Here is a 15,288-nt window from a genome sequence, read left to right as displayed (position 1 = left end):
TAATCATTTTAGCTTGTCCATAATGGTAAACTTACCTGCCTCAGGAAGAGAACTCTTATTACAACCATGTGGACATTATCCCAACTGGTAGAATTCCTTAAAATCTTATTATAGAAGACCTAGTGCCCAGAGTTCCTAAAGATAGGATTTAAAGAATTCCTGTTTACTTTCAGTATGTTTTCTTTAATACAGGTAATACAGAGCTTTCAGATGATATGTGTAAGGAATATGAAGTAATGTATTCATCTTGTGAAACCACCAGAAATACTATAGGCATTGAAGAATCAACCGATGGAATGATTTTAGGGCCAGAAGATCTGAGTTACCACATATATGATGTTTCTGGTAAACTTTATGCTTTTATTGGTAAAACGAGCATATTGTACACTAATGTTTTTCCCCTTACATTCTATCATTGTTCTAATAAAACTTTGGCAATGATCAATCTGTTTTCTTATTTGAAAAGAACTGTATGTTAATGAAATGCTACATAATTTTTATAAATACTGTGTTCAAGTGGACAAACATGAAACTTGTGATTTAAAAGAATGTTTAAAGATCCTTTTAAAAGAGAGTATGAAATTAAATATAAAAAGAAAAAATAGTCAATATAGTTAAAAGAGACGTAAATTATAATTTTTCAGAGTGCCCAAGTTTCTTGGTCTTTTAGTTGCAGATCAATGCAAGTTCTGTCAATTTCCCATTATTTTTGTTAGTGTGAAATGCATTTATAAATGTGAAGTTGCAGGGATTAATTTTGAGAAAATGGCTGTATTAAAAACATGGTTCTACTACAGTTCAACTTGTGAAATATTTTTTTTCACATTTATTTCATTAGCATGGGTTAGTAGTTGGCTTGAATTTAAAATGGATGAGATTTAAAAGAAACTAAAAATGGACCAAAGACCCCAACCCCAACCACCTAACTTAACTTTTCTGATTTAAAGGATCTCTTTGGAAAATAAATGTAATAGGGAATACTCTTTTCTATTGCTGCTTAGTTCTGTTCTGTGACTTTCAGTCAAGATACATAAACCTTTGTCCTCAGTTTCCTTATTTATTATAAATATTTGGACTAGATTTCTATGTTTTGTCAGCTTATAAGTTGATTTCTGAAGTGGCATGGGTGATATTTCCATATAATAATTTAAGGTGCCAGGTTCTTCTCCCTACTATGGTCATAATATACCTAACCACTGGGTACTTTATTTTTTATTTTATTTTATTTTTTATTTATTCATTTGAGACAGAGAGATAGAGAGCATGAGCAGGGGGGAGGTGCAGAGGGAGAGGGAGAAACAGGCTCTCTGCTGAGCAGGGAGCCTGATGTGGGACTTGATCCCAGGACCCTGGGATGATGACATGAGCTGAAGGCAGAGGCTTAACCCTCTGAGCCACCCAGGCGCCCCACCACTGGGTACTTTAAACATAGAGTTGGTTTTAGTAATGTAGCAACCAGTTGGTATTTTAATAAGTTTCCTGTAATGACATTGAAAAGTTAAATGAAGTTATTGCTCATTTTTAGGTAGCACATTTGGGTGGTTGGATTTTGTATTAGAACGATTGCATATACATAGAAATAGAATGCTTCTTATATTCATTTTTAATGAAGTTAATATTTACTATCACTTTGAATCTTGAGTACTAAGACAAGGTAGTGTTAAAATCATGCACAAAATTTATTTATCTTTATATGCATTCTATTGTTTGTATTTAAAGGAAATTAGCCTACGTAATCACTAATGCTTTTCTTAAGAAGAGGACAAATTTCATGCTTTGAGTCTATAATGTTTTGTGTAAGATTCTAATAAAAGAGTGATGGTTTTCCAGGCTTGAGTTCCAAAAAAAAAGTCTCGTGTTCTGGGTTTAAATGATTGAAGGCATAGAAGGTTGTTAAGAGTTGATTTGATCCTTTGGATGTTTGTTTTAAATATTCCTTGGAAGGTAAAGAGCTCTATAATCAAGGAATGAAAAGAAAACAGTATTAAGAGATAACAGTTGAAGAAGTATGACTAACATCAGATTTAGTACCAGTTATAAAGATATATATAATCCCAATTTGTTTAGCTAGTTCGTTCAAATTTAGATTACTATTACTTTTGTTCTTTGAGCTTTCATTAAAGGAATAAGTAGTTATCACATTTTTTTTTTTTAAGATTTTATTTATTTATTTGACAGAGACACAGCGAGAGAGGGAACACAAGCAGGGGGAGTGGGAGAGGAAGAAGCAGGCTTCCCGCTGAGCAGGGAGCCCCACATGGGGCTTGATCCCAGAACCCTGGGATCATGACCTGAGCCGAAGGCAGACACTTAATGACTGAGCCACCCAGGCGCCCCAGTAGTTATCACAATTTTAAAGATTTTAGGGTAGTGTTTTATGTAGGGTAGCCAAGTACCTTTAGTATTAATGGTGCTTTGTTCATTACTTGATAAAATAATTTCACACTGGGCACCTGGGTGGCTCAGATGGTTAAGTGTCTGCCTTCGGCTCAGGTCATGATCCCAGGGTCCTGGGATTGAGTCCTGCATTGGGCTCCCTGCTCAGTGGGGAGCCTGCTTCTCCCTCTGCCTCTCTCTGTCTCTTATGAATAAATAAATCTTTAAAAAAAATAATTTTAAACGGTCTGAACTCTATCTAAAGAAAGAATAGATAGGTTGAAATTAGACTTTGTTAGAATTCAGTTGAACTTAAAAATAATAGTTTTGTTGTGAATTTTAATTTGTGCATACTTTGTGATGTATTCTGAGTACAACTTTATGCAGTGTTTACTACCTATGGTAATTTGGTATTAACTTTTTTCCTCTGTTTTCTACCTTCAGGGGAAAGTAATTCAGCAATTTCTACAGAAGACCTAAAAGAATGTCTGAAGAAACAATTGGAATTCTGTTTCTCCCGGTATGTTATTCATATTTTTTTATTGAGATTTCTCATTTTTTGAATTGTTTGGTTAGTAGATGTGAAATACCTGTGAAATAGAGTGGAAGAATGGTGGTTTTAATTTCCTTCAGTGAACTAAATTTAAAGATGTAGTCTCTAATTGGATATGCAAAGGATCTAGTCTTAGTAGAAAAGATAATGAAATATTGGATTGGATTACTTTTGGATTGGGTATTGGATACTTTTCCTAGAAACATACTCAGGTTTAGGGTTCTCAAAACAGTGGTTATCTCAATATATCTTTTTAGTAGCTAGCTTGTGTAACCTTTGATCATGGAGTTATGATGGGCATAGAATTTATGTTACTAGTGTCTTCTATTAAATAAGGAGTTCTTTCAGGCAAACGTTTCAAGATATCTTTTTTTTTTTTTTTTAAGGTTTTATTTATTTGTCAGAGAGAGCACGTGCATAAGCAGGGGGAGTGGCAGGCAGAGGGAGAAGCGGATTCCCCGCTGAGCAGGGAGCCTGATGTGGGACTGAATCCCAGGACCCTGGGATCATGACCTGAGCTGAAGGCAGATGCTTAACTGACTGAGCCACCCAGGCGTCCCTTTTTTTTTTTTTTTTTTAAGATTTTATTTATTTATTTATTTTAGGGAGAGTGCGTGCATGGGGCAAGGGGAGGGACAGAGGCGGAGGGAGGAAATCTCAAGCCAACTCTGCTGAGCACAAGCCTGACATGGGCCTCAATCTCCCGTCTCTGAGATTATGACCTGAGCTAAAACCAGGAGTCAGACACTTAACTAGCTGAGCCACCCAGGCGCCCCTCCAGATGTCTTATTTACAGATAACAATTATGTAGTTATATTTATAGTTTAGATGTCATAAAACTTCAGTATTGTAAAACTGCCCCTTCCAAAATAAAGAGAAGTTTGGATATGCATGCAAAGGTAATGCCTTCTGTTTTTCTTATACGTGGTGAGAGGTAGGACCGGTAAACCAATTTTTCAAGCTAGAAACCTGGATTTTATCACAGACTTCTTTATTTCTTTTTTATTTTATTTTATTTTTTTAAAAGATTTTATTTATTTATTTGACAGAGAGATACACAGTGAGAGAGGGAACACAAGCGGGGTGGGTGGGAGAGGGAGAAGCAGGCTTCCCGCAGAGCAGGAAGCCTGATGCGGGGCTCCATCCCAGGACCTCGGGACCGTGACCTGAGCCGAAGGCAGACACTTAATGACTGAGCCACCCAGGCGCCCCTCTTTTTTTAATTTATTTACTTTTTAAGTAAGGTCAATTCCTAGCATAGGACTTGAACTCATGACCCTGAAATCAAGAGTCATGTGTTCTACCGACTGAGCCAACCAGGTGCCCCTAGACTTCTTTATTTCTTTACACATAATATGCTCTTGACTCAGGTTTAATTGATTCTTTATCCTAAATAGTTCCTCCTTTTTTCCCTCCTTTTTATTCTTTGCCTTTATAGTCTACTACAGGATAAAATGATAAAAGCGGGAGTTTCTGTCTGTCTTTAGTCATTTGTTCCTGCAATACAATTCATTTTCTGTAATATATTTGTAATAGTTATTTAAAAATCTTTGCCTACTAGCTGGATCATTTGTGTGTCTGCTTATATTTGAGTTTTTTCTCTCGGTTCTCTCATAATTTCCTGCCTTTTTGAATGTCTTAGAAATTTTGATTATATGCTGAACATTACATGTAAAAGCAGCTAGGAGCTGCAAGTGATAAGATCTTTCCCTCTAGACAAGATTTGAGCTTTCTTCTGGTAGGCAGAAGCAGATTGATTGTCAGTCCAGTCAGGAATTGAGCTGGGTTAGGACTGAGCAGCCACTGTAATTAGACTCAGTCTACCTCTGATTTATCTCTGTTCCTTAGTCGTGACCTTTTCAGTCTTGATTTGGAAGTTGTCTGTTTTCTGTTACTTCAGTTCTGAAACACCAAGGGAGATTTAGTCCTGTTCTTGAGAGGGTTGAGATTAGCTCTTTAGTCTCTTACCCTGTAAGCTTCAAAATCTGGCAAATGTTTTGTGGGGGAGACCTCTCTTGTGTTTGATGAGAGTTTCTTCCTTCCACTGGAACTTCCACAAAACCACAGAGATGTTACTCTGCCTTTTTAGCCTGGCTCCCAGTCTCCCACCTTCCTCCTTAGAACTCAGGAAATGTTATATGGGGGGATCTCTGCTGTATGTTAGGAGCTCCTTTAGTTTCCAATTCACAGTGCCAGTCCTGTGCAACTGCCTAAAACTCTGCTGGTTTCCCCCTGGTCCCGTATCTGCAGACCCCCTCAGGAAAAAAAGACCATCTTTCTGGAATTCCATTTTGTTCTTGTAGCTTCTTTCCTTCATCTCCAGAACGTGATTTTTGTAATTTAGCCAGGCTTTTTTAGTTGTTGCAATAGGAGCACTGGTTTGTCATGATCTACCACATCCTACTCAGAACTTTGATACAGTTTAAAGAAACTATATGATTGACGCTTGTGGCTCAGCAAAATTGTTATTAGCACATATCAGGAATTAATCATGAATAGTCAAATCATAGATGTGAATAGATGTGATTTATACCCATTATTTTGACTTCTGATGAGATACGGTTTCTTTAAGAATTTAACCAAGGTTGGGGCATCTCGGTGTGTCAGTTGGTTAAGCATCTGACTTCAGCTCAGGTCATGACCTCAGAATCATGGGATCGAGCCCCACGTCAGGCTCCATGCTGAGCATGGAGTCTGCTGCTCCCTCTCCCTCTGACCCTACCCCTCCTCATGCACGATCACACACATGCACACTCTCTCACTCTCTCTCAAATAAATAAATAAAATCTTTAAAAAAAAGGTTTGGGGCGCCTAGGTGGTTCAGTCGTTAAACGTCTGCCTTCAGCTCAGGTCATGATCCCAGGGTCCTGGGATCGAGCCCCACATCGGGCTCCTGGCTCAGCGGGGAGACTGCTCTTCTCCCTCTGCCTGCCATTCCCCCTGCTTGTGCATGCTCTCTCTCTGTCTCTCTGACAAATAAATAAATAAAATCTTAAAAAAAAAAAAGTTTGACTAAGGTTTTATAAGAACAGACATGCTGAAAGTCAGAGTTGATTTAGGCTACAACTTTTTAGTTGTGTAAATATATGTACAGGGGCGCCTGGGTGGCTTAGTCAGTTTAGCGTCCGACTCTTGATTTCAGCTCAGGTCATGATCTCAGGGTTGTGAGATTGAGCCCATGTTGGGGTCTGCTCTGGGCATAGAGTCTGCCTAAGATTCTGTCTTTTCCTCTCCCTCTACCCCTCCCTCTCTAATAAACAGCAAAAAAAGAATATCTTGATGAAGATGTTATTACCATGTTCCTCCATTTATGCTAAAGTGAGTTTAACCTTTGCTGGTATCTTCTCTATTATTTTTTGCCCCCAAAACAACCTGTTGGTAATTGTAATTTTAAAAAAGTAATTACTACTTTATTTTAATAAAACTTGAATGTAGAGGCCTTTGGCCCTACCCTTTGCCAGGCACTAGGGCCTTGAAATACATTTTGGGGCGCCTGGGTGGCTCAGTTGGTTGGGCGACTGCCTTCGGCTCGGGTCATGATCCTGGAGTCCCGGGATCGAGTCCCGCATCGGGCTCCCTGCTCGGCGGGGAGCCTGCTTCTCTCTCTGACCCTCCCCCCTCTCATGTACTCTCTCTCATTCTCGCTCTCTCAAATAAATAAATAAAATCTTTAAAAAAAAAAAAAAGAAATACATTTTGAACAACAAAGATTCTTCATGGAACCTGTATTCTGGCTGGAGGAGACAAAAATAATTTTTTTAAAAAGCATAATAAACTTAGAAGTGTGCTAAGTGATAAGCACTGGAAAAAAATTTAGAACACTGTAATTAAGAGAAGGGGAATCAAGAGTGCTTGGGTGGTTTCAGTTTTAAATAGGGTCATTGAGAAAAGGGGGCTTTTAAGCAAAGACTTCCAGCTGTTTATAACTAGACTGCTTCAAAGATCTGATGTGAATAAGACAACATGAGTATGATTTTACTTCAATTTGTTACATGAGATTTTATATGTAAGATAGAAGTGTTTCTATCTTTTTAAGAAATGTATCTTAAAGAATCTTTTAAATGTTTTAAATTTAGTTTTAAATTTATTAAATTTAAATAAAAAGTCAAACATACTTTAAAAATACAAACATTGAGAAATTTCTATTTTTTATTTTTAAAGGTTTTATTTATTTATTTGACAGAGAAAGACACAGCGAGAGAGGGAACATAAGCAGGGGTAGCGGGAGAGGGAGAAGCAGGCTTCCCGCCGAGCAGGGAGCCTGATGCGGGGCTCGATCCCAGGACCCCGGGATCATGACCTGAGCCGAAGGCAGACGCTTAATGACTGAGCCACCCAGGCGCCCCACAAACATTTAGAAATTTTAAATCCTTTACAGTTAAACTCATGGTTGAAGCTATAATTTTCCCCATATGCATATTCTAACATCAGTGATAAACTGTTTATAAGATGGAACTACACTGTATATAATACTTTATTAAGCCTCTTTCCATATCAATATAATTCCATAAAGTTCCCTTGTTCAGAATTTTGGGCATGATGTATTTGGTGATTCAGAAACTTTCTGAAAGTTGTTAGAGTATATTTGTTGTGTATTATGTATTTTCATAGTTCACTGTGTTATTTCTGGTAGCATAATTTTGTTTAAGTGTCAAGTGAATAAGACACTTCTTTAGCTGCTTTTTTAAGAATTCTTTGTTTTATGGGACTCTTGCTTTTGTTTATTCCTTTCAGAGAAAATTTGTCAAAGGATCTTTACCTGATATCTCAAATGGACAGTGATCAGTTCATCCCAATTTGGACAGTTGCCAACATGGAAGAAATAAAAAAGCTGACCACAGACCCTGATCTAATTCTTGAAGTGTTGAGATGTATGTAAATCATACCTTTTAGCTATTTTTTTAAGTCAAAAAGCTAAATATTCTTCTGATTTCTGATCATACAGGGAATTTTTTGGTTTTGTTGGCCATTTTATTTTTATTTTTTTAAATTGTAGTTGACATATAATGTATTTTTTCAAGTATACAACATAGTGATTCCACAATTCTTTTTTCTTTTTTTAAGATTTTATTTATTTATTTGAGAGAGACACAGCGAGAGAGGGAACACAGGCAGGGGGAGTGGGAGAGGGAGAAGTAGGCTTCCCGCCAAGCAGGGAGCCCGATGCGGGGTTCGATCCCAGGACCCTGGGATCACGACCTGAGCCGAAGGCAGACGCCCAACGACTGAGCCACCCAGGTGCCCCGATTCCACAATTCTATACATTAAGCTATGCTTCTCAGGCAGGGAATTGTTAACTCCCTATTTTTTGTTATTCTGTTCCAGTAATTTATCTTTATTTTTACTGACTTGGTATATAGCTTCTATATCACTTCTGTACCTTGTTTGTTCATCACCCACTTACTCCAAGTATAAGCAATTAAATCTGTTTTCTAGGCTATTAGAAAGTTACATGTATCATTATCACATCTTCTAAAGCATTGTTTCAAACTTTTGAACCCAAGTAAGAAGTACATTTTACACTATAGCCCAGTACATACACCACATACCCACACACAACTGAAATGTTAATTATTCAGATTAATACTAAATGTTTGGAATTAACTTTTTTTTCCCCTAAATTGATTTCGCAACCTGTTAAAGAATTGCAGTCTGTAGTTTGACTTTACCAAACTCTAAAGTTTGGTAAAGAATTTGAGGTTCTAAGCATTTTTAATGGTCTTTATGTCTTATATCAGTATTTCTTGCTAACCTTTCTTAGCAAAACCTTACCAAAGTTTTAACTACTTGACTGAATAAAGGCACTCTTCATTTTTATATGAAATGTGTTGTTGAAAATGTTTAAATTTAAATATACCAAGTACAATAATAGGCTTATATGAGAGTAAATTTCCATTCTCAGAGGGCTAAAAACATTTATGAAATCTCTGATTGGTTTGTGCAGTGGTTTCTTAAAACAACCCAGTCTTGTAATCAGAAAAAAATCAGCCAAGACACCAGCAGAATCCTCCACTAAGGGCTAGAATCTCGTACTTACTTAAGCCCAACTCTTCTTCCCTTTTTCTTTTATTCTCACTTCTTACCTGTTCAGAGAGGTGTGGCATATTATCTCTCTGAAGGGACTAGGAATAAAAGTTTTGGTTAGATTGTACTATCTTCATTAAATATTTCCTCAAAATCAGCATCTAAAAGATGGCTTCTCAGTGTCTGTAATAGTATGTAAGAATAAATATGTTAAAATCAAGGGAAAGTTATAATCATTTGAGTTTAATTCTTGGTTTAAGTGCTTCTTAGACTTGAATTTTAAGAATTTCTTCGCATGTCAGAATGCAATACTGTCATCCAGTTACAAGAGTAGAATGCAAGTACACTGATTTTTATTATCTCCAGAAATCCAGAATTCAGTAATTATACACAGGGTAATTTTACCTTGTTAGATATGTATTGTATACTCCTGAAAGTTTTTCAACCCCAACACAGTGCCAAGACACAAAGTAGGTACTCTGTATATTTGTTCAAAGAATAACACTTGACAGTGTTTCTTGTATATTAATCTAAAAATATTTTGTTACAACTGTAATCTTTGGTTCTACAATTTAATTTCTCTGCTAATTTATTCACTTGGAAATAGAAATTAATAGTTTTTAATGGCAATATTAATATCTCTCTTTGTCACTTTTGAATGAAACTTTTTTAAATTTCAGCTTCTCCTATGGTACAAGTTGATGAGAAGGGCGAGAAAGTGAGACCAAGTCATAAGCGTTGTATTGTGATTCTTAGAGAGATTCCTGAAACGACGCCTATAGAGGTAAATTATTAAGCATTGTTAAAGCTAAGTGGTTTTTTTTTTATTTTATGTTATTATGTTATGTTAATCACCGTACATTACATCATTAGTTTTTGATGTAGTGTTCCATGATTCATTGTTGGCTATAACACCCAGTGCTCCATTCAGTACGTGCCCTCTTTAATACCCATCACCAGACTAACCCATCCCCCCACCCCCCTCCCCTCTAGAGCCCTCAGTTTGTTTCTCAGAGTCCACAGTCTCATAGTCCAATCATCTCCCCCTCCGATTTCCCCCCCTTTGTTTTTCCCTTCCTCCTATCTTTTTTTTTTTTTTTTTAACATACAATATATTATTTCTTTCAGAGGTACAGGTCTGTGGTTCAACAGTCTTACACAATTCACAACGCTCACCATAGCACATACCCTCCCCAATGTCTATCACCCAGCTGCCCCATCCCTCCCACCCCCCACCACTCCAGCAACCCTCAGTTTGTTTCCTGAGATTAAGAATTCCTCCTATCAGTGAGGTCATATGATACATGTCTTTCTCTGATTGACTTATTTCGCTCAGTATAATACCCTCCAGTTCCATCCACGTCATTGCAAATGGCAAGATTTCATTCCTTTTGATGGCTGCATAATATTCCATTGTATATATATACCACATCTTCTTTATCCATTCATCTGTTGATGGACATCTTGGCTCTTTCCATAGTTTGGCTATTGTGGACATTGCTGGTATAAACATCGGGGTTCTTGTACCCCTTCAGATCCCTACATTTGTATCTTTGGGGTAAATACCCAGTAGTGCAATTGCTGGGTCATATGGTAGCTCTATTTGAGGATCCTCCATACTGTTTTCCAGAGTGGCTGCACCAGCTTGCATTCCCACCAACAATGTAGGAGGGTGCCCCTTTCTCTTTTAGCTATTCTGAGGGGTGTGAGGTGGTATCTCATTAAGCTAAGTGTTCTTTAACTGTTTAAATTGAAGGTAAACAAAGTATAAGTCAGTGCCCTCATATCAATTATGTGACTAGGTTAAATTTTGTTTTGTAAATTCTGAAACACTGGAAGAATGGTACAGAGGGAGGAGGAAGATATAATTCCCTGTTCTTAGAATGGTGGACTGAGTATTGCAGTGTTACTAGTTCTCAATTTATTGATTTGACTGGCAATTAAAATATAAATAGGCTCTTTTGGGAACTTGAGGATTAATCTGAAAGAATAAACTTAGGAATGAAGAAGAAAAATAAGATTCGAGACTAATTCTACTAGCTAGCAAATATAAAGCAGAGTTGCAGTCATAACGATGGTGTGGTGCAGGTAAAGGAATAAAATAGTATTTGAATGAAACAGTATAATCCTGGAATAGACCCTTTTATATAGTAATGTATGTATGATAACATTTATTTAGTAATTAGGTTCTACCAAGTATTGTGCCGTGTACTTTATGGTAATTTAAAGCCTAAGGTTTTGTTATCTCTTGTTTTACAGATAAGTAACTGAGCCTTTGTATGGCTAAATAACTTGCCTAAAGACACATGGGCGGTTTAAATGACAGAATCTGATTTGAACTCGCTCTCTCTGATTCCAAAGCCTATGTTTCTTAACCAGTAAACCACAGGACTTCACACTAAGTTGCCATGTTAATGATAATAAGTTAAAGATGGGGAGGATTAATTAGTAACTGATATATGGCAATTGGTTAGCCATTTAAAAAAGAATTTTTAGATTCTTGCCACCTAACAAATGTGGCACATTAGTAGTTAATCTTTTTGCCCAGATTCATTCAGTATTAACTCTCCAGAATAAAGATTTCCTAAACTTAGAAACAGTGAGAGAAATTAGAAAAGAAACTGTCACTAGATAGATCTTCTTTTTAAAAATTATGAACTATATGTCAAAAGTAACAGATTGAAAGGAAAATTGCAGAATGGGAAGAATATTTGCATTATTAAGAAACAGTGTAGGATATATGAGCCTGCACTCTAGAGCCAAGCTGCCTGGATTTAAATTCCAACTTTTTACTTGATAACGCTGTGACCTTGCATAAGTTACTTAACCTCTTTTGCTTTGTTTTTTTCCATCTGTTAAATGGGATAATAGTAATAAGTAACTCATAAAATTGTGAGACATAAGTGAGTTAGTATATAAAGAACTTAGAGCAGTACTTGGCATGTAAAACAAATCTAAGATTAGCCAGTATTATTATTTTTATAATTATTGTAATTTATATTCTGAATACATAGATCACACACGAAAAGCAATAAATAAAAAGGAACAAGGCAGCAACATACCGTTCATTAAAAAAAAGTAAAAGAAGTGCAGATGACTAAGATAGCCAGAGAAAGTCAGCCTAGGCAGTAATCACTGAAATTCAAATTAACATAAGGGATTTGGGGTGGTGACCTTAAAGGTTCCTGTCAGGTGGAACAAATTACTTTAGATCCAGACTTCTTTTTTTATACTTGGGAAAGTAAATCTATGAGCATAACTCTTCCTAAAGAATAATAAAGGCTGAAAATGAAAAGATTTAAATAAATGAATCAATTCATTATACATTTAAGAGAATTAGAAATATTTGGAGAATATCTGGATTTTTGAAGGTAGAGATCAGTGGGTGGCAGTCTAACAGTTCCACAGATAGTTCTGTGATTACAGAAATGTAATTCTGGACTGGATGAGAATTTTATTAACTGAATTTGGTGATATTTCACCACTTTCACAAATGTCACAAAACTCAGCTGGTTGCACACTATTTATTTCGAGTAGTATTTGACCCAAGCAAATTTCATCATAAGTAGAGATGTAATTTTTTTTAATTCAGTGTAGCAAAAATTTGAGGGAATTAGAATACAGGTTAGACTTCACTGTTATCATGTTGATTGTCCCATCAGCTTAGTAATTACCTTTTTAAAAATGGATACCTTGTGATATTTTGGTATTTTGTGGGCACTTTAACCTGATAAGATTCTTCAATATTTGGGAATTAATGGTTATTATTGAATTTCTCCTTGAACTCAGGTAGGTATTAGACAAAATGGAGTTTGGAGGCATACAAATCTGGATTTCAGTTCTTTGTCATAGTGTGAGTAAGTTAAACAGTTTGAGCTACCATTTACTCAGCTGTAAAATGGATATGATAAAATCTTTAAAACAGGGTTGTTTTCAGGTTAAATCTGTGTCTACCCTGCATGGGATTTCAGTAAATGTTTCCTTTCTTTCTATAACCGTTTAGAGATACTTAATGTTGACTTCCAGTTGTTTTCTTTCTTTTCTTTTTATAAATTTCTACACAGTTCTGAGTTTTGATTATCATCTTTTTTGAAATGCATATATTTGTTTTAGGTTTCAGTTATTGAAATTTCAGTTTCAATTATGGAAAAGCAAAACTGTCTTTGCACAGAGTTCGTATCTGTGACTGATGTAGACAAGAGCATCTGGATTGAATGAGAATGCATGAAAATAAATAAGCACTAGAAAATGTTAATGGAGGACATACTTTTCCTTTTTTTGGATAATGGCAGTTCTAGAGAGATTTTACTGTTAAGGAAAATTTAGCTTGCCACTAAGAGTGAAATGCTTCAGTTTTGCTGATATTAAAATAAGATTCTATCTCTAAATCATATTCAAAATTTACACTAAAGTTTTTCTTTTTTAGGAAGTTAAAGCTTTGTTCAAGAATGAAAACTGCCCCAAGGTGATAAGCTGTGAGTTTGCACACAATAGCAACTGGTATATCACTTTCCAGTCAGACACAGATGCACAACAGGTGAGAAAAACTTTTCTTCTGATTTGAAGTCCTGGTGATAAAAGAAGTAGTGGTATATTTTAACAGAGAAAATATGTGCTCACAGCAATATTTGTAAAGACTGTTGAGCTATTGAGCACCTTATTCAACTTCTTGGTTGTGCTTCTTAATTGGTTTCCTTTTTGATCATTTTCCTAAAGCTTTTTCAGTTTCAATTTAAGAAGTTTGTTTCCTGGGGCACCTGGGTGGCTCAGTTGTTAAGCGTCTGCCTTCAGCTCAGGTCATGGTCCCAGGGTCCTGGGATCGAGCCCCGCATCGGGCTCCCTGCTCTGCATCGGGCTCCCTGCTCTGCATCGGGCTCCCTGCTCTGCGGGAAGCCTGCTTCTCCCTCTCCCACTCCCCCTGCTTGTGTTCCCTCTCTCACTGTGTGTCTCTCTGTCAAATGAATAAAATCTTTAAAAAAAAAAAGTTTGTTTCCTATCAATAAAAAAATTAACACACAATTTTAAAATTAATTTAAAGATTGGGAACCATGTACTCAGTAGTTGGTATTTCTAGTATATACACACTAGGCCCACAATAAATATATAACTTCCTTTCTGATTATTGGAATTTTGACATTAATGATATTACTCTTGTTGTCATGTCCAACTTAAAGAGAAATATAATAATCCATTGAAACATAAAAACAAAAATATATCTAATAGCATTTTAAAACCACTCGCTGATTGATTTTTTTTTTAAGATTTTATTTATTTATTGGACAGAGAGATAGCAAGAGCAGGAACACAAGCAGGGGGAGTGGGAGAGGGAGAAGAAGGCTTCCCACTGAGCAGGGAGCCCGATGTGGGGCTCGATCCCAGGACCCTGGGATCATGACTTGAGCCGAAGGCAGACGCGTAATGACTGAGCCACCCAGGCGCCCCAATTGATTGATTGATTTTTAAAGTAAACTCTACCCCAGTGTGGGGCTCGAAGTCACGACCCCGAGATCAAGAGTTGCATAGTCCACCAACTGAGCCAGCCAGGCACCCCACTGATTTTTTTTTTAATTTTTCATCTTAGAAGACTGTAAATATGTAGAGAAATTTGGGGTCTGTTTTTTGTGCATTTTTTTTTTTCTGCATTAATCTATAGTAAGTGTGAACTTCAGCTGGAGTGTTTTTACTTTTTCATTCCTTATCACCTGCATAATGGAATTGACTTCAGAATTTTTTATTGTTTAGTTTGGAGATAGTTGCTAATACCAACTCTTGATAGAATAAAGATGGCTTTAGTGAAATGTTTGAATGCTAATAAAAGTTCTTTCTGCTTTGTTAACAGGCTTTTAAATACTTAAGAGAAGAAGTTAAAACATTTCAGGGCAAGCCAATCATGGTAAGAAAATGTTTGTAAGTGAGCTAGTGTGAACCAGAAAATTTTTGTTGCTTGTCTGTTTGAGAATTTAAAACATGTATGGATAATATTTTATAAAACCTGTAATGATTTTAAAGAAATTTCATATAATGTGCTAGAAAATTAGTTGACAGGGTAGCAATTCTTTCCAAAGGCCTACCTTTAGACAGCATGAAATTTTAGTTAGATTCTGATTGACAACTTGTAAGATAATCAAAATGAGCAGGAATAATTTTTTAGTAACAAAGGTGGAAAACATTCTCAATACTGTCATCCTCATCTCAAAATTAATTGCATCACCACATTTATGTTCATCTGTTTGGGAATCTGGGAATTATCATTGATGACACTTGCTCACTGTCTTTATAGGTCTTATCTTTTCTCAGATCCCATGGAATCTGCCTTTAAAACTTGTTTCAATTAT

The 15,288-nt window shown here is 36.3% G+C and overlaps 1 protein-coding gene across 1 annotated transcript in view; it reads left to right on the top strand.

The window, feature by feature from the left end:
• The window catches only part of LARP4 (La ribonucleoprotein 4), a 69,654-nt gene that overhangs the window by 23,006 nt on the left and 31,360 nt on the right, over positions 1 to 15,288 (top strand). Inside the window, exons 3-8 of the mRNA XM_021704762.2 lie at positions 193 to 345; positions 2,821 to 2,896; positions 7,664 to 7,800; positions 9,634 to 9,737; positions 13,380 to 13,490; positions 14,793 to 14,846. Of these exons, the coding sequence (XP_021560437.2) occupies positions 193 to 345; positions 2,821 to 2,896; positions 7,664 to 7,800; positions 9,634 to 9,737; positions 13,380 to 13,490; positions 14,793 to 14,846 (635 nt within the window). The remainder of the gene's footprint in view (positions 1 to 192; positions 346 to 2,820; positions 2,897 to 7,663; positions 7,801 to 9,633; positions 9,738 to 13,379; positions 13,491 to 14,792; positions 14,847 to 15,288) is intronic.

The sequence above is a fragment of the Neomonachus schauinslandi genome, chromosome 5, assembly GCF_002201575.2.
Source record: "Neomonachus schauinslandi chromosome 5, ASM220157v2, whole genome shotgun sequence".
NCBI lineage: Eukaryota > Metazoa > Chordata > Mammalia > Carnivora > Phocidae > Neomonachus > Neomonachus schauinslandi.
The sequence above is the reverse complement of the archived record's forward strand: the minus strand, read 5'-3'. Positions and strand labels throughout refer to the sequence as shown.